The sequence below is a fragment of the Protobothrops mucrosquamatus genome, unplaced genomic scaffold, assembly GCF_001527695.2.
Source record: "Protobothrops mucrosquamatus isolate PMUCROS unplaced genomic scaffold, P.Mucros_1.0 scaffold1049, whole genome shotgun sequence".
NCBI lineage: Eukaryota > Metazoa > Chordata > Lepidosauria > Squamata > Viperidae > Protobothrops > Protobothrops mucrosquamatus.
Genome location: NW_015387281.1, coordinates 439,798 through 467,264, shown reverse-complemented (window position 1 = coordinate 467,264; position 27,467 = coordinate 439,798). Strand labels below are relative to the sequence as shown.

At 39.1% G+C, this 27,467-nt stretch overlaps 1 protein-coding gene across 1 annotated transcript in view; it reads right to left on the bottom strand.

The window, feature by feature from the left end:
- Positions 1–27,467, bottom strand: part of PKP3 (plakophilin 3) — a 78,637-nt gene that overhangs the window by 1,193 nt on the left and 49,977 nt on the right. Inside the window, exons 3-13 of the mRNA XM_015820063.1 lie at positions 18,783–18,871; positions 17,623–18,335; positions 15,734–15,857; positions 15,273–15,477; positions 7,547–7,721; positions 6,547–6,664; positions 5,628–5,795; positions 4,768–4,953; positions 1,645–1,798; positions 1,310–1,502; positions 70–157 (exon numbers count right to left, since the gene is read on the bottom strand). Of these exons, the coding sequence (XP_015675549.1) occupies positions 70–157; positions 1,310–1,502; positions 1,645–1,798; positions 4,768–4,953; positions 5,628–5,795; positions 6,547–6,664; positions 7,547–7,721; positions 15,273–15,477; positions 15,734–15,857; positions 17,623–18,335; positions 18,783–18,871 (2,213 nt within the window). The remainder of the gene's footprint in view (positions 1–69; positions 158–1,309; positions 1,503–1,644; positions 1,799–4,767; positions 4,954–5,627; positions 5,796–6,546; positions 6,665–7,546; positions 7,722–15,272; positions 15,478–15,733; positions 15,858–17,622; positions 18,336–18,782; positions 18,872–27,467) is intronic.

The window sequence follows — 27,467 nt, the reverse complement described above, 5'->3', positions numbered from 1 at the left end:
TTCTATGCTAGAGACTTAGGTGCTATGAGATCACTTTGGAATAGAGAGTAGAGAGAAAAAAACACAAACCGTTTTATAGTCCCGATGAAGCTTGCTGTACTGCCACATGTTAGACAAGAGGCTGGAAGCGGCTCTGGAGGCCTTCTCATTGTCCGAGCTGGAGAAAGACGAGAAATCTGTAACATGCTACTGGTGCACATTGGGACTCAAACATACTCATTCCTTCTCCATGAATTACTAATGGATGTTAAGTCAAGATATTCACACTCATCTCTAGCTGGACTCTTATCCTCCCATTTCCTGGATCTTAATCTTTTGATCTCAAATATTTATTCAGCAGCATCCCTACAGGAATAGATCTATATTTTTGCAAAGCCAGAAAACCTTCTGCTACTTTTAAGAGGATTTGAAGCTGAAAGAAGGACAGAAACAGCCAAGCCTTTCTGTGCTCCTGTAATGCAATAGTGAGTGGCGTTAGCCGCACAGACTTCAGAAATGCCAACGATTCTTCTGCTAGGATAGCCAGTCTACATAGGCACTTTGGTCTTCTTTTGGCAGCTGGTGCACATTCAACAAGAGCTCTTCGGAAAGGGGCATTTTCAAAATGAGTATATCAGACTTTTCACCCATCAGGCTCTTAAGGTAAGGTCTGTGGGATAAATGGTATGGAGCAGTCTAGATGCCATAATAGGAAACAAAGGAGCTAACAAGTCAGATTAGGGTGGAAAAAACTCTTTGAGTGTTGTAAATAAATCAGCTAGATGGATTAATTAATAAAAGCGAATTGAAAATCTTTGAGGTCTGACAGGCTTGCTTCCTTGCCCATTTTCCTCCTTCCTCCGGCCCTTGATTTATGCACTGGAGCTTGCCATTTGCTTTTGAAAGGGGCTGCACCTTTTGAGGATTGTGTGTATGTGCCTTCATGTGAGTGCTGACTCCTGGTGACTGCCAGGACAAGTCTCTGCAGTTTTTTTTTGCAAGATTGCAGTTTTTAGGTTTCCCATTGCCTGCTTCCTAGGGCGGGCTGAGAGAATGACCGGCCCAAAGTCACCAGGTTGACTTTGTACCTAAAGAGGGACCAGAACTCCTGATGCCTTAACTCCTATACCAAATTGGTTCTATATCTGAACATCAGGTGAATCTAGTAAATAGATTCTGTGATGCTGAAACTCTGTGAGGCTGAAACAAGGGCCATAAGGAAGTTTTCTGAAGCTGCAGCAGAGTCCAGAAATTAAAGAGCGTAAAACGCTGCTCTAATAGTGAAGTCAGTATGGAGTATGGATGGAAACTGCTGGCCATTCCCACATACCTGTCCCTTTTCTTCTTGATGTAGAAGAGTTTGCGCAGGCCATCAAAGTAGACAATGTCACGTGCAGCAATGGGGCTCTCCACAACCAAGTTGTTCAGCACTGCAATGATGTTGATTATTATCTCTGTTGGGGGCCACTTGTCTCCAGAGCTCCCAGGAAGTTTCTCAATCAAATGACTCACCACTTTGGTTGCTGCCAATCCGAAACAAAACGGGTTAGCAAATACAGAGAGAAAATGTTTGTTGTCTAAAATCTCACTATGGATGATATAAGTAAAGCATCTGAATTGCAGGAACTGCCTCTTTTGCTGTGATTTCCTATAGGAATAACTCACACATTTCATCCTTGTTGCGTGCGTTCCGGGACAGGTTGCGAATCAATCCGGTCAGTGAGCGAAGCTGGTGATGGTCAGCAGTGCGGACTCTGTCCAGTACTGGGTTCAGGATCCTCTCTTGCTCCAAAGCCACCCTACTGAGGACACCTGCCCACTGCAAGAGACGAAGAGAAGAATGAACTAGCAAATGATGATTCACCTGCCGAGTCAGTAAGCATTCTAGGCACAGTGAAGAAGTAATATCTGACTTCCGGTCCGGATCACGGCGCATTCAGTTGTACGAAGAGATTCGTCTCTTCGCCGGCTGCTTTCCCTCCGCCGGTAGACCCCTAATCAGGTCGAAAAGTCACCCTGCAGGGGCGACTACCGTCGAGGAGGCTCCCGTTCGGCTGTGGAGGGGCAGCGGCTCCCTCTGCAGTCCGAGCCAACTCCATAGGGCCGACGGAGAAGAAGATCGGCCAGTAAAATGGCCGATCACTTAGCCTCACCAGCTGAAAGTCAGAAGAACAGCTAAGCATAAAGAACCACAGTGGTGAATCCGGGTGAGATCTTTCCTCCCTCTCTTTGTCCTAACTACTTTCCTGTAAAAAGCCTTTGACTACTTCCCTGTCTTAAAAGAGTGGTGTCTGTCTACTTGGGAAAAAGAGCTTAAAAGAAATAAAATAGTTAACTTTTTATTGACTATTTAATTTTTTTTTGATACCTAGGGGTCCTGGGAAAAAAAGAAACATTATTATTACTCTATTATGTTGGAGATATCTGTTTTTTCTCTTTCTATCTCTCTAATGAGATAAAATTTTATCAACTTGGAAAAAAGATTTTACAGTCCACTGAGGACATCTTGTGGCGAAAGGTGTCATTGCAATTGTATTTCCTTTTGCTATTTGAAGATGGATTTGACTTTCAAACGATAACAAAAGAGAAAAGATAAAGGACTTGGAACAGCTGGGTGGTGAATTTGCTTACTAGAATTCTGGACGTGGATATTTGTTGACTTTTTCTAAATACAGCCTCCATTAAAAGATTAAAAGACTATTTCACCACTGAAATGGAGGAATCTTACCCACAGCTTGATTATGAACTTATACTGGAAAAAATCTTGGAAACTACAGACTATATGAAAACTTATATGAAATCTTGGAGAAAAAAATCAAAGATGATATTTCAGAGCCACAAACTGACTCTCAAGCTATAGGCCAAAGAATAACAGAGGAAGAACAGAGTAACCCCAAAGAGGCCTCTACTCAACAAGATATACAACTTAAAGAGACAGAGGAATTACACTTACAATTTAATTATGAACTTACACTGGGAGAAACCGTGGAAACTACTGAGCAAATTAATTTTATACAATCCTATATACAATCTATGGAGAACTTTGATGATCAAAGAATAACCTTAACTGAGTTACCTGAACTGCTAAAAACAACAGAGTTTGACATTCAGGTACAAGCCACTGAAAATTGTGATAATGTGGACATTCAATTAGTAATTACAACATGGAATAAAATTGATTATACCATTCAGATGACATTGGAAGAAAGGGAAGATAACCTTGACCAGTCTGAAGTATCGAGAAATACTTTTATTCAAATGTTGAGGTTTGATGACATAGAAGCCTTACTATGGGAACCAGTTTGGCACAGAAAGAAAGCTAGAGTTAGGTTTAAAAATGCGGTTTAAAACTTCACTTAAGGCTTTAGAGATTTTGATTGATCTAATAACAAACGGAGTACGTGAATTCTGTAAAAGGATACTTCCCGTAATAATACCTTGTATTAGAGATGATAAGTATTTGGAGGGGTAAATTTCATTTAATGGGTTAAAAAGACTTTTTATAGATATAGACTGATTGATAGAATATATATTTAAAATAGATAGAAATGTATTTTTTGGACTGATATTTTTATTTTAAGTAAGACAATTATTTTGTAATAGAGGGAGAAGAAGAGATATTTGTGACAAGAGAAGAAATGGTATTAATAAATGATTTATTAGATTAAGAAATAGGTTATACATGAAAAATATAAGAATGTTGTTGTTGGAATAATATATTTATCTTAGAATTATTATGTTAGGGAAAAGAGAAATGAGGGATACCCGAAGTGTTAATAATATGCCTAATTGGAATATGGTAATTGTAAATTAGTAAAGCTTAAAAACAGGACTTGGATTTTTATAACTGAAATGTGATTGATGACTGATTTGATTGATTGAACTCTATTTAGAAATGTATTAATTTTAATATGTAATATTATATGTGGGAAATAGAGAGGGAACCTCTAATGAACTAACCTGAGCTATGTATGTATGATTTTGTCTTTGAACAATTGATATCCCCATCACCATGTTGTTTCTTAAGCACTTTGATGTAAAAATGAAAAAAACCAATAAAATTTCTTATTAAAGAAAAGAAGAAGTAATATCTGACTGATTCTTCTACTGTAAGGTGCTCTAGAAAATTATAAAACTTTCATATATCTATACCAAGAAGTATCTGATTGCTGCAACAGATGACTCAGTTTATTTTTCCTATTCCTTTACTCCCACTGCCTTCTGGACCATTGATAACTGCCTTAATCATGTTTGGTTTTAGGCAGACAATGGAAGCCTTGTCACTCCTTTCTTTCCTGCACTCAGCTTTACTCCTCCCCTTTTCTCACTTTCCATAACAAGATGGGCAAGTTTTCAATGCAATCACTGTTCAAGCTCAAGCAACTGCAAAGTAGGCAGAGCATGCATTCTTCATAGATATCTTCTCTATATATGTTACGTTAAAAACTCCAGAGCTTTGGCAGTGTTGATAAGTATTATTGGCTGAACATAAGCTCAGCACAGGGAAAACCTCAGAGCCTTTTTCCTTCAGGGCAGAAGAAAAAATGGGGAAAGGTTGTTGGTAGTTTCGGCAAGAGAGGTGCTCCACTGTTTGAGCAGGTCTACTCCATTTTGTTCTTTGAATGTATAAAGGGAACCCTCAGAGAGCTCATTCATCTTCCATATCTAACTCAAGCTTCCTACAAAAAGTCAAGTTCATGTCTTAACTCCCTCCTCTCCTTAATACGCATCCCTTTATTTTAAAGTCTTCAGAGGGATTCAGGCTGGCATTTCTGGAGTTAGCCTTACCCTCCGGTCTCCTGCTGTGATATTCTGAAGCGCTCCAGAGGCCGCCTCTGTGGTGTGCTTATTTAGTTCACATCGCTGTAGCAGCCTGTTGTACACCCCTACAATCTGAGGGTTCCACAGCCACTCCAACCCTTTAGGATCCTTAGAAACTTCTGTGAAGGTCACAATATCAGAGTTCATGTGGAGCTAAGGAGAAGAGCGAGAGAGTATTTAATGACCATTCTTTGAGTTTGCATGAACTTTTGTTCTAGCTACAATCTTGTTGTCTCCTTTACAGCTTACCCAGTTCGAAAAGGCTTTATTATTTCTTAATCCATTTCCCAAGGAGCCTATTCTCCACAACTTATTTCTAATCAATTTGACCCAGTTACCATTCTTTGGGGATATTATTCATCCCATAACAACTGTATGCCTTTCTTATACTTTAGCATTAATTCCCCCCAATTAAGGCATTTTGCTCAGAGGAACTGACAACCCTCTGGATATTACAAGGTACCAAAGGTAATTTCTATTCCAGAAGAATTGTTGGGGTTTAAGTGTGAAATGGAATATGACTAACTGATCTAGAATACCTCCCTACTGATGTTGGGGATATCACTACTGTTATTTAGCTAAAGAGAAAATTTATTCTATCCAAAGCAATACATTAGTGAAGACTCTAGATATGGGACTGAGGCCTGTTCATGACGGTAGGGGCTGAGATTGAATCCTGATATGCTCAGAGTCTAGTCTTCTTAGTCAAGCTGTGGACTCCTCTCAAGCAGGGGCTTCCTTCTTTCCTTTCTTTTCATCCCATGAAATATCGGGCTGCCCAGAACAGACTCAGTGCTCTCCCATAATGGCTTTCTTCACAGTCTCACCTCTCGGGCCCTCCTGCTTTGTGGGCTGAAGCAGCCTACCAGCTCACTTGTCATGTTAGCGCCATCGCTCCTCTTACATCCTTCCAGCCGCTGGAGCGAGGAAGGAGGAATTTCATCATAAAGTCGGTAGGAGAGGTTGCGCAGGACACAGACTGCATTCTCAACACTCTGTGAGGACAGAATCCATTTTTTTTTTAAATGAAAGGTTTTTATAGTATATTATTTACTACAATTTTTCTATTATTTTCTTAATTTTTAATAGTAACTGCCATAGACTAAATTAGGTTAAATTGATGTTCAGCTAGTGTATTTCATATATTCTGATTTCTATTTAATTCTTGCTATAGGATCCCTTAGGCAATAATATAGAGAGCTCCAGACAGAGAACATTTTACAATATTTCTGTTTCAAACATACGTATTTGTTTAATGATGCATCATTTGCCTTTCAAAAGTTTGCCAGAGGCATTTTATAACAAGAATCTTCATCAGCTTTTGACAGATTCAGGTTGTTTCAGTGCCAGAAGCCATCCATATTGTATTTTTGCCAAGAATCTTTTAGGCTGAAGAATAAGTTCCTAGATGTATCTATTCCAAGTGACACTCAAGCATTAAACTTTACTTGAAGAACCAGACCTTTAGTCTATTAGACAATTCATGTGATGATATTTTTTAAATTATTACGTTGATATCCACCTTTGCACATGGACCATTAGTTGTATTTCACTGGCTGTATTCATACAACATACACAACAAGGACAACTATAAACTTACCAGCTGCAATTGCATGACAAGCTGAACTTGATTCACTTTAATTCTGGTTAGCTTTGGCTAACCAGCGCTTTTTCCTTTGTCTTGGAAAAAAAATGCATTTCCCCATTTGATTCAAGCTGGATTCAGGATAAAATGAGAGATCTCACCTTGTCCTCTGATTTTCCCACTTCCAGTGAACTATTTATGTAGCTGACTATGGAATCTATCAATCCATGGCATTCACGCATTTTCTGCCGAGTCTGCTGGCTAGCAGAGCTAAGATTCCTACAGGAGAAACATGAAGGGGTATCATTACAAGAATATTCCTTCAATGCGCCCTCTTCAAACTCAAGTCTTTGCCCTCTTATTCTTAGAAAAGAAATAGAATATCTCAGGGAACATTTTTCAGACATACTGTCCCCTTCCACCAAGCAGTAAAATATGGATCCAGAAATATTATCTGAACTTGGAATCAGCAACTTGTTGCAGAATTCCCATTATCATTGACTCTACCAAGCACGGCCAATTATAGGCATTCAAACCAGCAAAATTAGGTCATATAACTCAGCCACAATCTTGACAAAGTCAAGTAGCAGCAAATTTTGATTTATACTTTTTGGGGATATTTTCATAGTAAAAATTGCAGTCTCATAGTATCTTGCTATCCAGCATAATGTTCCAGCAGCCATATATAGATACTTATCATAAATGAATTACTCTCCATTTCAAGTACTGATTCAATTTGATCCTCATCTGTCAGAAACATAATGTGCTGATTGTGTTGCCATCGTCCTGTTTCTAATCTTTGCTATGCATTAAATCGGTGACATTGACTAAAACAGCATAAATGAGGAAAGCTATGGATGAATAACTCTCCCATATATTTAGTGGAAGCATGCCATACAGATAGAGAAATATTTTCTTCTATCCATGCAATTCAGAGCATATTTATTTGCCAAAGAAACTTATGAAAGTAATGGTGGTGTTCACTATTTCTACACTAGTTGTGAACTGTTTTTACTGAATGGGATTTGACAATGCTTGCATTTTTCTTTTTATCTCTACCAATCTTACTAAAAGATTATAACAACAATTACTACTATTATCCATCAGGATTTTCCTACTCTGGATCTTTCAGATCCTATAATTCTCATATAGTTAAAGTACCTGAGGAAACCAGTGGCATTGTAGAAGATTTCTGCCTCAGAGGCATTTTGCTGGATAATAGCAGCATTCCTTGAGCCGGAGAGAGGGGTCAAGATCAGGTTTGTGAGCTGCCCCAAAGTGTCCCGGGCAAGGCGGTCCTTGAGGTTATCACTTGAAGACAGATTCCAGAAAATGCCTGCAAAGCAATCAGTCAGGAGGCAGAGGAATGAGACAGTATCTTTGCAGAAGACACTATTCAGCAAGATGGGAATGGCTCTGTTATACTTACCAGACCTTTGGGATTTAAGTAATCAGCTTTTTATAAAAAAATATTTATTGCTTATAATATCAAAACAAGAAAAAAGCTAAAACTAAAACAAACAAGAAAATAAAGAGGGAGAAAAAGGAGGTTGAATTCCATCCTTAGTAACATACACGTACGTTGAGACTGGTTAACTTTTTAAGCAGCAGATTAAACCTTGACCACACAGAAGAGTTCAGCCAGATTTTCCTCTGTGTCAATACAGAACAAAGTCACAAGTAAAGAATGAACACATTTCATCAACCTGAGATTTAAAATCACATATAACAGTTTTTTTCCCATGGGGAAAAAAACAAGGTTTTTAGGCTACTGTTCATGCACAATATATCTAGAATTAGGTAAAGGTTGTAGTATATTATTTTATCCCTGTGTTGCTTTCAAGCTATAGTTATCATTAATACCATTAATTTTTAGAGTGCAGAATGTTTCACAATCCTTATGTTATTAATTTTTACAACAACTAGGTTTCAGTCACATTTTTCACTTTTACAAGTAGGCAGCTAAGACCAAACTCAGAGGAAGATTTTAACTGCAAAGCAAAATTGCAGAGGGCAGACACTAGTCCAGGGGTAGGCAACCTCGGCTCTTTTATGACTCGTGGACTTCAACTCCCAGAATTCCTGAGTCAGCATAGCATAGCTGACTCAGGAATTCTGGGAGTTGAAGTCCACGAGTCATAAAAGAGCCGAGGTTGCCTACCCCTGGACTAGTCTAATGATGCCCTGACCTGTCTTGAAGTTACTTTTGAATTATCCCAAATTCAGAAAGTGCCTTTATTTATTTTATTTATTTATTTATATTTGAATTTATATCCCGCCCTTCTCCCGTAGGACTCAGGGCGGCTGACAAGATAAGATAACCTTTGTTGTCATTTTTATACTGTGGGCACAATGGCACACATCAAAAATTAAATTTAGTTGCCCGCTCTCAAAGTGAAACGCATACATGACACACCCCTAAACTTACATACAAAGAATGTACTGGTTAGGAAGATGTTAACCTGTCCTATTTGCTTTCCCATGTCACCTGACACAGAATGACATTCACAAGGCCACCTGAGCCTATTATGGTTGAGCAGGGCCACGAACACTATTACTAACCTCAGATCAATGTTTTCTTTGCTGGATCCCACAGCAACTCTGAATAATGCAAGACCTGTTATTTGCTGAATCTTGGAGTGCAACCAAGGTCACTCATTCATTTGATTTTGGTATTAAATGTACATGCAAGCTCTTTCATGTCTCCTCAAACCCTTTTTTTTAAACTATTGTTCCAGTGAGCCAGCAATTTCCTCTAATTAAACTACAGTTGAAATAAACTGGAAAGTCAATGTTAAAAAAGCAGTTATCAATCGACCTGGTACATTTTTTTCTTGGAAACTGCACCGAGCAATTAACTGTTTCTTTTTTAAATGGATAAATAAAACAATGAAGATCCAAGACAATTCTGCCAATTTTTAAATAAATTCTAATCAGATTCAGAACTGTGCCAATATTTCTTTCATTCCATAGTTAAACTGTAAATTTCTTTTAAATACATATACAGATTCTGAAGAAATCTTGACAACTGCTCTGAGGTTATAGCTTGCCATAGCCTTGCTATGAATAGTGCATCTAATGTTTCATCCCAGGCTAGGCTAAACATCTAAGATTATTTCTGACATGTTAAATCCCAATCTAGCTTCACATAGCATGCAACATATAAATAACCATAGTGAGGAAAGAACCACCTAGGCTAACATGTACACTGCGGATCTATTCTGTAGAAAAGCCTGTTTGCAAAACCTCTGATTGTTTTAGTGAAACCTGGGGAAATTAACAGAGTCCTGGACTGTTGTCTGTTAGCTATCTACATCAGTTTGAGTAATGAGTAGAGACAAAACAACAGAAATAGAGCAACTTCCTGAGAAAATTCTTTTGGGACAGCAAGAAAACGAAGCAGACAAGTTCTGGTTAGGTGATGCTGTGTATAAACTTGCACAAATCAAGCACTGTAACGCTCTCAACATTATTAGAATATTTCACTGTAAAGAACGCGATGGCTGAATCATATTAACTTGTTGGAGCAAGACAGTCTTGTAGGCCCAGCCAACCACCATGCCTTCCAGCAACTTATCTCCTTTGTCTATATAGCTCCTCACAGCTGAGATCTCCACAAGATTAGAGGGCACTTCAGGATTTAATTTTGTTTAGTTTTCGTATTTATCGGGTTACTTTCCTCTTCCCTTTTCAGTAAGGATGGAAAACATTGTTCTCCCAGATACTGTTGAACATTAACCCCAGCAACATAACTGAGGATGAATGATCATGGGAATTGCAATCTGATCTCCACAAGGCTACAGGCTGACCTCTGCCTCTTGGAGGAACAACATATCAGTGTTTTCCCCGTCTAGAGGTCGACCCAAATTGAAGACCTTCCGGACTTTGTCCGAAAGTTATTCCGATTATCGTAGTTGAACGGAAAGGGGGGGAGTTATTGATGTTTATAACCGACGGATCGTTGTCTTTTTGACGGTGTTAGTCGAAGACGAAGAAGGGGAAAGATCAAATAATAGACGTGCCACCAGGAAATGTCATTCATTCATTCTGTTTTGTGTTCAGGAGCAGTCTTAACTGTTACAGCATCCCAGTGCATCAACCACTGTCGTAGCTGCTTGAGAAGCTGTAGATGTTGAGATGTCAGGTCTCTATCCCAGCAGGCTTTGGGCTTGCTTACCTACTCACGCAAGTGCCCCATACTGACCAACTTAGAATGGCTACTCATTTCATGCCTCTCCTCAGCTTTTGCCAAAGCTTTTATAGCTGGTTTTGCTGAAAGGCATAAGCATTATCCCTCTTAGAAAATTTGGGACGAACAGATATTTAACATGCATTAACATGCAAGGGGAACATTAATCCCTACACTTGCTAATAAAAATGCAAAAGAGTTTTAACCCAGCTTGGTAACCACTTACAAAAATAGAGTGTGACAATGAAACAGTAAGTTGAGCCAGTGACAGTTCCATTCAGAATTGCAGACAACTGAAGGACAGGATGGCTCTTGCTGAATTCACATTATGGCTTATCAGTGGATGTAGATGAGCACAAGTTAGCAAACAAGAATTTAAGGTTGTTCTTTTCAGCAGCCAACATGCATTTGTTTATGAAATGAACAGATTTGTTGCAACTGTGCATGTTTGGATAGCTGAAGAGTAGTTAAGCCATACATGGAGAGAAAATACTGTGTTTCTGGAAAGCAGGTTAGGTATATACAGAATTCTTGGAATGAAAAGGATTGGGTGAGAGAAAATACAATGAGACTTCATAAAGCCAGAATTCTCTTAAAAGAGGAGCAACATAAAGCAAGATGAGGTGGTATTTCCTCTTATGAAACTAAGATAGTGATGCAGATTTAGCTGGGATTTATCTGCTTGCATACTGGTAGAGAGGCAGATGGTTTATGAGGGAATTAATGGATGAAAGCTCAAGGAGGGTCCTAGGTTTGTCTAGATTAGAAAGTCAATCTTGCACAATACTGCAATTAACCTAAAAGTAGTACAATTATCAGTAAACATATTACTGCAATATTTATTTAGAACTTTGGAGCTTGCTGATTGTATATGAAGGGCTTTAGTACACAAGAGAGCTGAGAAAACATTCCCATAATAAATGTTTAGATTTTTGCCATGTAATTGGCAAAAGATTAATCTTTTTATAGCAGTTATAATTTTGGCTTTTACTCCTCATAACTCTCTTTCTATAATCTATCCTGTCACATCACCAAAACCATAAACTTATAATTCAGTAAATTTACAAGCTTCATCATCTTCACCAGCCAGTCCTCCATTTTAGGTATTGTAGGTAATGCTGAATCTTTCCAACTTTGTGCATATAAACATCTCAATGTGCTTACCATGTACAAAAACAAAGATCCATGACTGTTTTCCAACTGTTTGTCCATCAGTCCCAAAAGAAAAGTCTCTGGTCTCAACTTGCATTAATCTTTAAAATCTGTATTTGAATCCAAAATTTTCTATTTTTTTTATATGTGCACCAAACATGACAATATGTCCCTTTATGTTGTTCACATTTCCAACATGTGAACATTCTAGCCAATTTCTCTGGTGACATACACTAACATCATATCAGTTTATAAGCGATCTATCTTCTCTAACCCTCACTCCTCCAAACTACCAGTCACCTTGTTAAGCTCATCTGGTTCCCTAGACCAGGGGTCCCCAACCACATGGCCACTGGGCTGCGTGAAGGGATGGCCAGTGCAAGTGCATATGCACTCACTCCCACACACTCATGCTAGCGCCACCCCAAGCATTCCGCTAGTGCTAGCTACACCCTGCCCTGAGCGTCCCAGCAGCACTAGCACCGCCCTGAGCATCCTGCTGGTGCTAGTGTTGCCCTGCCCCTGAGCGTCCCACCAGCACTAGTGCTGCTCCAAGCATCCTGCCGGTGCTAGCGCCACCCCGCCCCAGAGCATCCCATCAGTGTTAGTGCCACCCATAGTGTCCTGCCAGCGCTAGTGCCACACCATTTGCAGCACTCGTGCCCGCATAGCCCCATCTGCATGTGTGCATGCGCTTGCGTGTGGCCATTTGCATGGGTGCATGCGAATTTTTGCGTGCACAGGCGTATGGCCCATTTGTGCGTGTGCACGTGGCATTGCATGCCTCCCTTTCCGGGCTGCCAAACCAAAAAGATTGGAGACCTCTGCCAAGACCAGGGGTCTCCAACCATGGCAACTTTAAGACTAGTGGACTTCAACTCCCAGAAGCTGGCTGAGGAATTCTGGGAGTTGAAGTCCACCAGTCTTCAAGTTGCCAAGGTTGGGGACCCCTGCCCTAGACTATGGTATCAGAGGATTACTCTCTCCAACTTCAATTGAATTCCATTAACATTCCACAAGTGTCCAACATGCTAGAAACATGCATGGAAGTTCAATGCTTTGGGCCTACCTTTCTCATTGGCCTTGGTATTAAACAATCAGAGCTTGTCAGGCAGGAAAAGCACCTTTGCATAACAGAAGGCAAATATAATCTCTTCCCTCTGGCAGATCTCTTTATTCCTATTCCCGGTTCTTCCTAGGAAAGGATATTTGCCTGCAACTGCAACATAGAGCCACACTGTGCCCCTTCCTCCCCCAGCCCTGCTTCTCTTTATCTCTTTAGCTGATGTTAAGCAGAACAACCACTTAATTTGCAGGAATTTCACAGCCCTTTCCCCAACCCCTCCTAACACCCTTTTCTTTGCTAGGATTTGCTGAATCCATTGAAGTTGAGCTTGTTAATGGGCTGACATTCCAATCTCTTCCCAGAAGGATATTCAAAGAAATAGAGAGCATCCAGGAGTTGCTAATATTTCACTGATTTTTTCCATTAAGAAATAAACTACAGTACTATTTTAGGAAAATTAAAGGTTGCTAATTATGAAGGGAACTTGGAACGGAAGGAAGCAAATGCTCTGAACAAGAATGCATCTAATGCACCAAACAAAATGCACAAGTAACCTAAATATGACCCTGTTTTCACCTATAAACGAAACTTAGCATTTTTAGTTTAGTGTGATGTGCAAACGCAACCTGACATTGTGTATCATTCAGTAAATCATAGCTTACTCGGCAAATTCTTGGTTACAACATTTTGGTTTAGCAGTAACTGTTGCAAATCCTTTGGGACTGTGATTGTCTATAAATGTGATTACTAGTTGTGTAACTGCAATTCAGCTGTACATTAGAGGTTTCTTTCCAGATAAAAATAGAAGCCAAGGTTGTTTTCTTCCAAAAAAGGCAAATACAATTAATGTCTTGCCTGCATTTAATCTTTGTGTAAAGACAGATGGCAGTTTCAATTCTGGCATTAAATCTGCTATACATTGTTTCTTGCCACCCTTTCTCCCTTGATACATTCAGGTTTTTAAATCCTATCACATTTCAATTTAATCATATTGCCACCCCATATTATCAATTTAATCATATTGCCACCCTATATAATATTTCTATTACCGCAAGACCTTTTTTAGGTACATCAATCTCTGAATCTTGCTTGTAATTCTAGTAGTTATTATATGGCAAAATCTGATGTGGTGCGAGACTCCATCCTCAAGATTTCTTTTATACCTTAAAATTTGTCACTGAATTATTTACTCTAGTTATTTATTTCCATTCTGGTTTAAGACTCTTCCTGGCTTATATAAAAATAATTAGGAGATGAAATGGCCATAGTTTCTTTCCTGACCTCTACCAATCTGTTTTCTCCTTCTCCTTTTCCCCCCTCCTTCCATACCCCAGACATATCACATATTTAATTACTTAATTGTTTATACAGCGTATAATTTCATGGATTCACATTTAATGTGAATATATAACAGACATCCCTCCAAAATAACAAACAAGTCCATTACATCTAAAGTAGCCTGATGAAGTATTAAATTTACCTTAACTTTGCAACATCTATGATTCATGTTTGCATGATTATGACATTAAACAAATTGTCATGTATGCCATTTATGCAATTATGAAATTATAATAAATACATAAAATTGTAACTGGCCATGATGACATACTTTCATATTTAATGGACATTTTGGAATAACAGCCGTCACCTCCACACAAAGTTTCACTGAAACGTGGTTTTACTTTACAATGGAAATTTAGGTCTGGCAACACCAGTGGGAGGAAGATTTCATCTGTCCCACGAATCTTCCTCTGTTTAGCTATTTTTCCAGATTAAACTTATGCTATTGTTTATATTTTATTATAATTTACCTGGTAGTTATTTGGTTGAACAGTAGATAAAAAAAATATTAGCATCGCTTTATAAAGGCTGAATCACTTTCAGCCAGTTGATGCAGTGATATTTTTTAATTAAATTTAATTTTAAAAAGCAGAACCTTTTTCTATTTCCTATTAAAGACATTTTCTCTAAGATAGAAATTGCTTCCTCCCGTTGTAACATTTGGCTATTAATCGCAAGGATCAGTCTCATTATACTAAGATTTCTCCTCTTCTGACCCTTATGTTAAGATACAGTGGAAATTAAATGTAACATTAGGGCAAGACACACTTTTTTCCCAGTGGAAGGCTATAGCAATAGCACTTAGACTTATATACCGCTTCACAGTGCTTTACAGCCCTCTCTAAGCAGTTTACAGAGTCAGCATATTACCCCCAACCATCTGGGTCCTCATTTTTCTGACTGCAGAAGGATGGAAAGCTGAGTCAACCTTGAGCCAGTCAAATTCCTAGCAGTGAACTGAATTAGCCTGCAATACTACCATTCTAACCACTGTGCCACAAGAAAGATTGTTTTGAAATTAGTCCGAAAAAAAATATGACTTATCCTATTTCTTTTTAATTTTCCTATTTCCTGGGTGGGCTATAGATCCATGCTCCCAATCCTCCGCCCACAATTTGGCTACAACAATGTTCACTCACCAGTAACATTCTTGCGTAATTCATCATCCTGCTCCTTCAAAGTGCGCATCAGCTCATAGATTCCATTTTCTTCCACCAGCCCCAGCTTGTTCTCTGCATTGTCATAAATAAGATTGCGCATGGCACCAGTGGCATGGCGCTGCACCTCTTGGTTAGGACTGTTGAAGAGCTTCACCAGTTTGGATATGGCTTGGAGACTGCGAGCCTATGGAAAGAGGGAGAGTGGCACACATGTTAAGAGAGAAGAGCAGAGATGTGCACCCATCTCATCCTGTCTCTAAGCAAGCTGCCTTTTTGTTCAGTCAAATAATCTTCCCTCTTAACATACAAGAACCCCTCTCACCACAACTGTTTTAACTAAGCATGACACAATCTCTTAAAGGAGAGTCACTGCTGAGTAAACTGAAGATAATATTGGGATCTAAGGCATGCCTTCAGCTATAAATCCATCTTAGCCTCACCTGCTTCTTGGCATCATTGTCACTGTAGCACCTATGCTGGATATAAGCAGCCCCAAGCACCTGGAGGTTGGGGTCGCAAGCCATCAGATATTTCACCGCAGAGGGAAGATCAATGTCATCAAATCTGAAACCAAAATTAAATCAGAGAGGACATTATGCAATTTCAAATCTTCTCTTTATTTTACAGAGATTTCTAATAATATCCATCTGATTGTTGTGCTTACCGCCCCCCCCACCCCAAATTCAGCTGTAATTGAGTCCAGAATTACAATAATAAATTGTTGCAGTTGTTAAATAAATCACCGCTTGACTATTCCTTTTTTTTTGCAATGCTCATTAAGTGAACATATCACGGTCGTTAAGTGAATCTGTTTTATCCAATGGGCTTTTTTTTGTCAGAAACTGGAAGTAAATGCTGGAAACCAGCAAAACAAATTGTGATAATGTGACTGTGGGACACTAGAAATGGCTATAAATGTGTGTCAGTTGCCAGGTGCCCAAAATGCAATCATATGACTGCATGGGGTTGTGGCTGTTGGAACTTAAAAATTGGGTTGTAAGTACCTTTTGGAGGTGTGTGTGGGGGTATCTGTTGTATCTTTGAATGGTCATTTTAGTGACTGGTTGTAAGCTGAGGACTACCTATATCTACTAAACAAAACTACATACATACATTTAGGTACAAAACTGCCCTGCTAGATGATCTGAGGCATACAAGGAATTTGAATTCCTTGCCAAAACATAAAGATCTTGCTTTAAAAAAAGGAGGGGGAAGAGAACTTAATAAGGAAAGAGCCTGATTAAAATAGGGTTACAGGGCTGGGATAATCAGACCATAAATGTAAATACTGTACATCAAGTTTCTAAACTATTACAACCTTTGCTTTTGCTATTCAATATTCCCTTATATAAATATTTTCCCTTATATAAGTGCTAGAAACTTGCTTTACTTTTCACAACTACAAATGTAATTTCTCAGAATGCAAAACTCCAGGAAAAAAAAGATTTTACGTTGTGATAAAAAAAATTAAGATTCTGTGCCATCCGCTGCTTGCCCAATGCAGTGCAAAAATGTCAGAGACAGAGAGAGGGACAGAGGGAGAAGAAGAGGGAGGTATGAGGGGAGAGAGATAAAAATTAATTAATTCATACCCATTGGTTTCAATTCTAAGCTTCTTTCTTTCAGTTTTCTCAATTAACCAAAACCTATTGGGTCCCCCTATTGCTTTAAGAAGATATGTTTCCAAACTGGCCATTCCCAGCCTGGGAACCAATGGTTCTTACCTTGCCAATCTCAGCTGTTATACCTACAGCTAGTCAGCAAGGAATAACTGAAATAACCCCTCTGTTATAGAAACATCTGTTATAGAAAAATACCATATACCAACACCCTGTAAGTCTAATTAGGACTGACAGAAACGTCAATGCCTGCCCAGACTCAGAATAACCTCATTTACAATTCCCATATATGAAAATCAGTGAGCACACAGAACGTAATTTGTATTATTTTCCTTGCCACTATGCTGGTTATTGTAGGTGGCTTTCAGCTCAGTAATGGCAGAATCCAGAGACTGGTGCCATTCTTTTGCCACCCGAGTCCTTGAGGCATAACAGGTACCTTAACTTCCAGATTCACCAATAAAGAGCATCCAGGCAAAGAAACAATCTGCAAAAAATTAGCTGCTCCATGCCCCTGTGGCAAGGTTTCTAGGTCTAGGACTACTTTGTGTGCCTGAACTGCAGTCATGTCATTCCCACTTTCCACTGTCAATAGAGATTGATTTAGTTGGAATTCAGGGCAGCTAAGTGGGTGACAGCCGTCTGTTCCAGTTTCCTCAGCTCACTTAGCACCAGAGCATTGCACTGCTACAAATTCACAGCACACTTACCCACCAGAGTAGGACTGCTGGGACATCAGTGTATTCTGACCATCAAACATGTCCATGCCATGCAGGTCTTGCAAATGGTGGTTGGATTCAGCCAAGCTGTGCACGGAAGGGGCACGGGAAGTACGCTCCACTGTGACATAGGTGTTCCCAGCCCCTCCTTGGGAGGTCTGAGTGCCACTGAAAGAGCCTGTACTAAATCGGGAGCGGTTGTTGCTCTGGAAACGTTGCAGAGTACGCATGGCTGGTGCACGGATGACGGTCCTGTTCTGGGGGACCACCATGCCATCCATCCACTCAAGGGGTCGCTTTGCGCAAGCGTTAGAGCCAGCGCTCATCTGCCTCTCAAAGGCGTAGGATCTTTGGAAGCCACCCCCACCCCGGTTTTTATAGAGAGTCGCTTGGGTCAGTGGATCCATCTCAGACATTAAGCTGTAGTGGTCATCCACACCCCCAGGGCCGCCTCGACCATCTGTCAGACGCAGGGAGTGCAAGGACATGGTGTCATAGTTCTGACAGTTCCGGTAGTTCTTGTCATGGAAAGACCTGGGTCGGGTGGTGGAGCTGTAATTTGTGCCGTACAGGGGGCTTTTGGGGCCAGTGCCATTGCTGACAGCGGCTATTCTAGTATTGGGCCTGAGATCCACTGCTGAGCGGGAGGACCAGCCGGCAGCCTTCACAGAATTATAGCCATTATTGCCAACGGAATGGTGCAGCTGCAAGGGCAAGAAAGAACGAAGGAAGGAAGGGAAAGTTAATACTTATTTTCAAAAGCAGATAAATTCTGTCTCTCATACACAGATACACGCACACCCCCTTCATGCCAGTTCTTAGATCAGCTGAGATGTTTTGAAATAATCTAATCTACATACTAATGAGTATCTACCACAGGGATTCTGGGGGCTACAGGCTGCCCTCGTTAACATCAACACTGTTTGTGGCTTAAGAATAGGCATTGCTTGCCCTGACGCCATTATTAGGATAAACAAGCATATTATATGGCATCATCACTTAAAGGCTGCAGGGCTGGAAGTCAGCAACAGAAAGGACATATATGCATATAAACCATCCACCCAAATAAGATTGAAATATAAATAACACTGAAATATAAATAGTGCAGTTAAATATTATTAGAAACAGGAAACAGAAACAGCAGTACCTACCAAACCTTTGTGATCTATGCCATTAGTTTGGGATCTTGAGCTAAACTGTTGCTGTAGAGTACTGAACTGACCATTGGGAGAGATTCCACCTGTAACAGAATACAGAGAGATATTATATAGAGAAAGTGAAGAAAGAAATGGAAGCAGGGCAGTAATTGGCTGAAGCCGGTTACATTTTATGGAGACATGTTATTTGCATGACAAAAATCAGAATTTCTTCTCAAATTTAGGGTAAACTTAGCGATGGGGACTGATCTAGATCCCCTGCATTCTGATTCCCAGCCAGCATTCTCAGCCAATCTGGCTGAAAATGATGGAAGATATTGCCTAGCATCCCTGGAGGGTATCGTTTTCTGCTTGTAGTATAGATTCTGTGATCGTGAGTGGTTTTGCGTTCATCTTATTAACAGCCAAAATTCTGGTTTCATTTATTCCCATGTTGTATTTCTGAAATGGCACAGGTTTATAATCTTATATTATTGACTGGCCAATCTAGTTCAATACTGTGTCTTCAAGCTGGCAACAGTCCTCTAAAATCTTGGGGACAGGATTCCTATCTAGTCCTGCAATATGGAGGAAATGGAGATGAGCACTGCCCTCTATAGTTGGCAAAGACTAGCAGAGTGAAATCTGTGGGGACTCCTTTACCTTACTTGCAAATATGGGATTCTACCCCTGGAGATGCTAGACAGTCCAAGCATTTAATATCCAACTGGCTTCCTTTACCATAAAATTAAAGTCCCAGGAGGCTAAATTGGTATACAGCAATCTTGCTAAATCACCAAAGATTCATCTTGCCAAGTATATTATTTCTATGTGGATTGCTCACAACAGTCCAGTTGAGCAATTAGGAAGAGTGAAGTAGCTTCCCCAGCTGTTGTGGGAAAACTGGAACAATTGTAAGTTGTTGGAAGACAGATCTGTATGCACAATAACTATATCATCTCTCTGTTTTCTGAGCTAGCCTGCTGTCCTCGGGGGCTGTGAAAGATGCTGTCACTGGTGCTGAAATAAAATTCCATTTCCAATCTAGTGGCTTTTGCACATGTAATGTTAGAAGGTGCACCATATTTGTTTCAGGCAGTAAAATACCAATGTGGGTGACCAACTAATTGCTCCCAGAAACTCACAAGCAGGTCATAAGACAATGTTTATCTTGTCTATTCACAAACTGCCATGCCAAATACTGTATATCCTATTTCGTAATAGGGCTTCAATTTACTCATCACAGCTTTCTTCAAGATATATTTTGAATAGATCCCACAGTTCACATGACAAAATAATAGGCCCTGCTGTTTCTAAGACGAAGTATGAGCCCATATATATATTGTTATATAATAAACAGCTGCCAAAGAATCTAGAAAAATGGGAGCCAGAGAATCTCTACTCCATATCGGAGCTAATCTTAGCTGGGATTTTATCTTTGGGATCCTTTTCCAACAGCCTAAGACCTGTCATCTTTTGACACTTCAGTTGGAAAATGAATCTTTATGCAATTGGATTGCCTAACCTTTTTCAATAATTGTTTAGACCAGGGGCGTCAAACTTGCAATGTCACGTCACGTGACGCGACTTTTTTTCCATTGCCGGCAATGGGGTGGGCGCAGTTTCGGCATGATGCATCCGGCCCACGGGCCAGCAGTTTGACACACCTGATGTAGATCCATGCCAAATAAGTGCACCTGTTTGCCCTCTTTTGCTTTTTTCTTAACAGTGTCCTTAATTCACCCAATCACCATCCCTACTTATCTCTAATTAGAGCGTCACAAATGTGAAGCCACTGTACTTGTTCAAAACTGCAATAGCTCAGCAGCACTTTTGCCTGCCTCTCCTCATTTAAACATCTTTGTTACTCATATGACACTGAATATGCTATACTAAAGTTTGAGTTACACAATACACTAAGCCAGGAATATACTGTTCCATTGGATCAAGAGATATACACCAAGACTAGGTGGTGACAGGATCAATTTGGGACAGTGTAATAATAAAGATTAAGCTCTGGAGTGCTTTATGCTTTTGCAATCTCCCCATTAAAAGATAAATCAAAGAAGGAGGCAAAATATTAATAGGAGAAAAGGGAGGAAGGGGACTCCATGAAGTGTGCCTTTTGCAAATCTACATTAAACCTTGAATCATGAGTTGCAAACAAAATTGACTGAATGTATGCAATGCACCAAGCCAAAACCTAGCAAACTCCTTTATAGCTTAACACGATATAGGTAATTGGTAGCATTCATATATTATGTTGATCCTGTTTGTTTACCAAGCATAAACAAACAATATGATTTACTATGATATGTGAACACTAATTATGTCAAGGAGTTGAGATCTTGTCTGAAAATATTTCCTAGAGGTGAGCCCAGTCAGAAGTTAAAACTTAGATCCACCACATTTTTCCTTTCATTCAATCATATCTGATTCTCAGTGACTGCCTGGAGAAGCCCTTGCAATTTTCTTGGCAAGATTTTTCAGCCATCTGAACCTGCTTGCAACCATTTCTTAGAGGCTACTTGATTCTACACTTCTCTGAATGGCATGTTAAAGCTGTAAGGACTTAAGTCACAGGGTATAAAGTTGCTCACAAGTCAGGAGCTGCTAGATAGCCTTACAGGCTATTGTAATGCCGCCAAAATAACAATAAAGAGCTTGCAATTCTTTCAAGGTATCTGGTACTTTCTGTTGAATAAATTAGTGTCAGAGACCATTCTTTCCAATGAAGGAGAATATTTGTAGTTCAGGGTTGAAATCGGAATCCTTGGTGCTCTCTGAGCTTGCTTGTTTTCTTGCAGATGTTTCATTACCCTAACTAGGTAAGATCATCAGTGCTAGTAAGGAGTGCTGTTTGCTGTCAGCTAATATTCTGGCTTCTTGCCTGTCTGTGTGGGTGGGGGCGGTCTTAGGGATTCTTTGGTTGGGCTGTTTACTGATGGCTCTTTGGCAGTTTCTTGACTGGGGTATTGCTTATTTGATTGTTGGTCTGAAGTTGACTAGATCAACTGTTTGACCAACCAGGTCAAACAGATGTTATCTAGTTAGGGTAATGAAATGTCTGCAAGGAAACAAGCAAGCTCAGAGAGCACCAAGGACCCCTGACCATTCTTTCCTTCAGAACATGGTTGCATAAATTATATGTTTTGACACCATTGTATTTGCCCTTTGTTTCAAAGAAACATTAGAGACATGCACAAAGATTATTTAAGGAGATTGTGGAGCCCTACAACATAATAACTACTTTATAGTAGGGAATCTTTATCTTGGGAATCTGCTATTATGCAATTGCCATGGTTATTTAGCAGTTGCACAAATTTTAGGGAACTTTATGGACCAAAAAAGACCACAAAATTATGTATGTCTTGCAGCCCATGGGTTATCCATGCCAACTTTAGATAGTAGCATACCTGGAAAAAATAACATTTATTTCACAAACCAGACCTCATTCTATCATTCATATAAAGAATCCCAACCTTGATTCATGTACACCGATTTTCTACATGTGAATATATAGGAAATAGACATGAACATGTGGTTCTAAAGCATGGTTCTGAAATAAATACAGATACATTTGTAAAATCAAGAAATAAAATAATTTCCATACACATAATACCTTAAGTGTAAAAATGATCCTTCTCTTCTATGAGCAAGATTCAGTTTGCACTGGATTATCATTTGGCTGTTGCAGTACACTGACACTGCCATGCACTTACATTCAGACCCTTCTTACAAATCTCTACCCACAATTTATATCATTCACTCTCGCATTCGTTCACTTTTATTGATTAGCCAACTGGCCTTATCAAAATGAAAGGCAAAGCCAATATGCAAAAATATATGATGCATGAAATGCACATGTACAAAGCTTTAAGATGAAATAAAATAAAATAAATAAAATAAAATTATTTTATCCCAATTGATTGTATAAAATAAGTTCTCAGTCAACTGACATTGACTATGAACTTGGCAATCCTACTGGTAACAAATGAGCTTGCACGCTACAGGAAATAAGATAGTTTTGGCTTTTTGGTCAAATTCTCTATTAGAGCCTAAAAAAAGAACTTTATTTCTTATTTCTCCTGATCAATCCTAGAGAGGACTTTACATGCCTACTCACTGGGCTACCAGTGCTGAATGGATAGGTTGTATGATTGAATCTGCAACTTTGACGCACAAAATCTTTAACGCTACGCAACATTTTATCAGAAGCAACTCACACTCTTTGTCTACAAATGCCAATCCAAGACTATGGGAAGCTCCTGTAGAATGTCCATCTCACTTTCCACTTTGATTTCCTCCTTTCTCATATATTAAAAAGTCCCTCATGTAGGCTTAACTACCATAAATAAAAAGGTTTCAGTCCCTTGTGTTATCTTTTCACTGAACTATTTCATGCCTTATTTCCCAGGTACCTTTCCTTTTGTATCAAAATCGAATCACTTTTTAAATTATTTCTTAACAAAGGCCCTTTTGAGACAGCTTTAGCTTGGCATATTTCCTGGAGAAAAGAAAGGAGGCCAGCTATCAGAGTAATCTAGGTGCAGCCCAAACAGTGCTAGTGATTATATTTCAGAAGCTGCATAGTTACTGTAGAAACCTTGGCCAAACTTTCACAAATGTAATACTTCATAAGCTGAGATTTAGCTGTTATAATTTAATATTTTCTATCAGATGACTCCACCCTGTGTTCATGACTCTAGAGGGAGGGAAGTACAATGGTTTCCATGTCCATTTTACAAGCCTGTTAAAGAAACTTCCAATTAAAAGTAGTCTTTATTTCTTTAAATAAGTACACAAAAAATGATTTTGACTGACGTGTCAACTAGACCAAGTGCATTTTTAGACAAGTCTTTTATTGTTCAACAGCCCTGCCTTGTTCATGAAATTTTAAGAGAAAATCTGGAACGCAATGTATTTTCTAATCCTTTCATCTTTTCCCTTTTTATTTTCTTTTTTTCGGATCACAAACATTTGTTAAGGAAAGGGGGGGGGGGAAACCCGCAAAAATGCCTTTATGTGGGTAACACTAGAATCCAAAACAGAAATCTTGGTCTGAGTTACTTACTAATATGAACTGGTGGTTAAGGTTATTGCCCTCATAGGAAAAAAAGGTCATTGCCCTAAATGAGGGATAGGCAACTTTGTCTCTTTTATGACTCATGGACTTCGACTCCCAGAATTCCTGAGTCAGCATAGCTGACTCAGGAATTCTGGGAGCTGAAATCTATGAGTCATAAAAGAGCCAAGGTTGCCTACCCCTGCCCTAAATGAAAAAAAAAAAATCTCTATTCCTAGATAATCCCTTTTAAAAAACAGTTCCTATTTAAATTGTTGAGCAGTTTGATATTCATACAAGTTTCCTGTCTCTGTATGCTTAACTCAGAGCAGTCTTCCCCAGTTTGGTGACTTCCAGGCGTGTTCAACCAACTCTGAACATCCCCAGCTAGCAAGCCTGAAAGCAAGTTGAACTTCAGCACAATGGGAACATACCCACTTGGGGAGGCTGGGACTAAACGTGTATTTAGCTATGTTAATACAAGATTATAAGACACGTCTCACCTCGTGTAGAGGAATGTATTTGTGCAAACATTTAGAGTGAAATACAGTAGTTTTACATGTTTAATAATTTCATCAATTGTAACAATCATGTAACATTTATAAAACTAGTCAGTAATTCAGGAAGAGAGAGTAACTATTTTCTTGTTACAACCAAGAGCCAATGTTTACATTAAGCTTTTGGTTTAACCTCTTTGTTCTTATCCCATATTAACAGTATTACTGTCTTATCTTCATCCCCTTTTCCTATTCCTTTATTTGCTCACCACTTGTGAAGTTTCAATGATAAATTCTATAGGGCTTTTTAAACATGTTAGCTTACAATGTTTTATAATATACAAATATGTAATAAGAATCTAACACAGACACATTTTGATTTGTTAGGCATGTTTGATTTCAGATTGAAATTGTATCTGTACTTCCTCAAAATTCAGGGGGATTTCATAATTTGGTTCATGATGCATAAAACCCCCACATATTTCTTATGCAGTATATAGTTATCTAGGTATGAAATTAGAAAGTGAAAAAATATCAGCATGGAGAGAGCAGACATAATCATTTGAGAAAAATGCAATGGGAAATATGTGATAACAATTATATGAAATTTTGTTAGAAAGTTTAGAATCCTATATTATCCCAAACAAGACTTATTCAATTCATATGATTATAATCTTGATGAAACCAAAGCGAAGCAATTAACACAGATGTTAAAAAAGATCCCGCAGAGAAAAATAGATTGTGTAAATTAGTCTAGTAGGGGTCTACGATACACTTGGGAAACCATAATTAAAACATACAATGTCAACATTAAAAGAATGGGGGAACATCTGAAAGGACTATCACAAGAAAGATTTGGTGGTGCTAAAACAAAACAGGTGTTTAATATAGTGCAGTTTTTAACTGATACGGCACTTGTAAACTACATCTGCATAACCTATTTTCCCCTCCACTCCATCCCAATTTAAGTCTCTACACCAATCTAGCCACTCTAAGTGTCTGACGAAATGTGTTATTCAGAAATATTGCTACCAGATTCCTCCTGGTTTTTGCTACTATAGATTAACATGGTTCTCCCCTTACCCCTTAGTGGTATGGTAATCATATGTTCCTAACAATTTCCATACAGTTAACCTCTTCTGGCCCCAACAATGTTAATTATTCCATTACTACAGAAGGCAAAAAAGTCAGGATGAGGATAGGGAACATTTTTTCTTTATACCAAACAATTAGAAAACCTGCTGTGCCTTGACAGATGTTTTCAACTTAAAACAAAGCTTACAGAAGTAGCATAAAAGAGAATGATAATTCCTCTCATTTTACCAAGCAAGTGCATGTGCTGTTATTAAACATGACTCCAACTGAAAGTAATTATCTAGATGCTATTGGTCAAACATACCTATTGAAAAAAATATACTGTGGTGTATCTTCCAACAAAAGAGGAAAAATAATCCTGGCTCAGAACCCTACAAGGAACTCAGCTCCTAGAGCTTCTCATTAATACTGACATATTAATTCCCTTTCTCATACTTGACATCTTAGCTTATGACCATGGCTTAGAGTTCATTTAATAGATTTGCTTTCAGGCTTCTGCTGGGAATTGTTCCAAAATACAACACAAAGCTTCTCTTATAAAAACTAACCAAATAATTTTATCTGATCCCAATGCCAGGCAATCCAGCCCTCAGCCTTTAGCTAACAAGTGGAAGGAAAATGCTCCGTCTGATCATCTCAAACTGGTTCAAGAGTTTAGACCACTGATAAGAAATTTAGTTCTTACAGAAGTAAAAGTCTTGGAAGTCTTGGAAGTCTTCCATCAGCAAAGTCTTCCATCTTGGAAGTCTTCCATCAGCAAAGTCTTCCATCTTGGAAGTCTTCCATCAGCAAAAAAAAAGGACAGCGATAGTATCCGGTTCTCTCTCCCTCTGCAATTCCAGTACCATCTTCTGCATCTGCCCTCTGGGTATCCCATTTTGGAAAGTAAAAGGGAAATCAAACATAGAATTTTTTGCCTCCTTAGCCATTCATTCTTTCCAGGTGACAGGGACACGTTCATTCTGTTACATTTTCTCCATGCAACACAGGGAATGGGGGAAACGAATTTGGAGGTGTGTTGCTGCTTTAAAGCAGCTTTGCAGCAATTCCAATGCAGCTCCAAACCTGTCTGTTCTCCCAAAGTCAGCTGTTTAGGGAAGGTGAGTCAACTGATTCCTTGCTTTGCAGTACTTTATTAGAGACTGAAGCAAAGCTGGCTTTCTTTTGTAAAGCTACAGCTCTGAAGAGCTTGAGGGCCTGCTGTTTCCCTTTGGGAAATTCTGGCTTTGCCCTGGCTTCCGACTGCAGGGCAAGCATGTAATCTTTCCAATCCTTGTGGGTCCAAGGAGACACAGCGAAGTTTTAACTCCATGAAGATTAAGAAGCTTCATGAAATGACTGAGGGGAAAGTCTGCTCAATGAAAGTAAGGCAACAAGAAGATTATTCCAAGAATCATTAATGTTTAAATGCAGTAGGAATCTCTGTGGGGGTCCCCACAGTGTTTGTGCCTGATAAAACCACCTTCTGATCCCAATGACAGCATATCTGGAAAAGCTGAAGGCAGAACTTTAAAACAACTTCAATCTTCTTAGCTTTTTAAGAAACTGAGTTCTAATACAACACACTTTAAACCGGGCTCAGATACGGATTGGCAGTTTACAGAAAGAGCACAATATAACTTGATAAGGCTAGAAAACATTCAGTTACCCCAGAACTCTGGATTCAGGTTTGCATTTTAAAATAAACTTGAATCCATATTCAATATACCAAGGACTGTGGCATTCCTTAATGAGGCACTTGGCAGGTCAGATCCTCGAGTAAATTTTCAGTTCTGTTTAGGACTTGGTGAGAAAACAGCGAGTCATTCTGGATCACATCTGATACTTGTCCTGAACTCCTATAATTCACTCAGAGACTCTGCCTTTGCATGGAGTTTTCCTTTTTTATGGTTTTCTCCTATATATTCAAAGCAAATCATTAACAAGATGCCTCCTATCTCTCTCTCTCTCTCTATTAATGTATTTTTATCTTGCTGAAAGACTCTTGGCAGTGCACAAGTATATTTGGTTTTTGCTTTCTAAATCAAGAACTTGGCACATCGT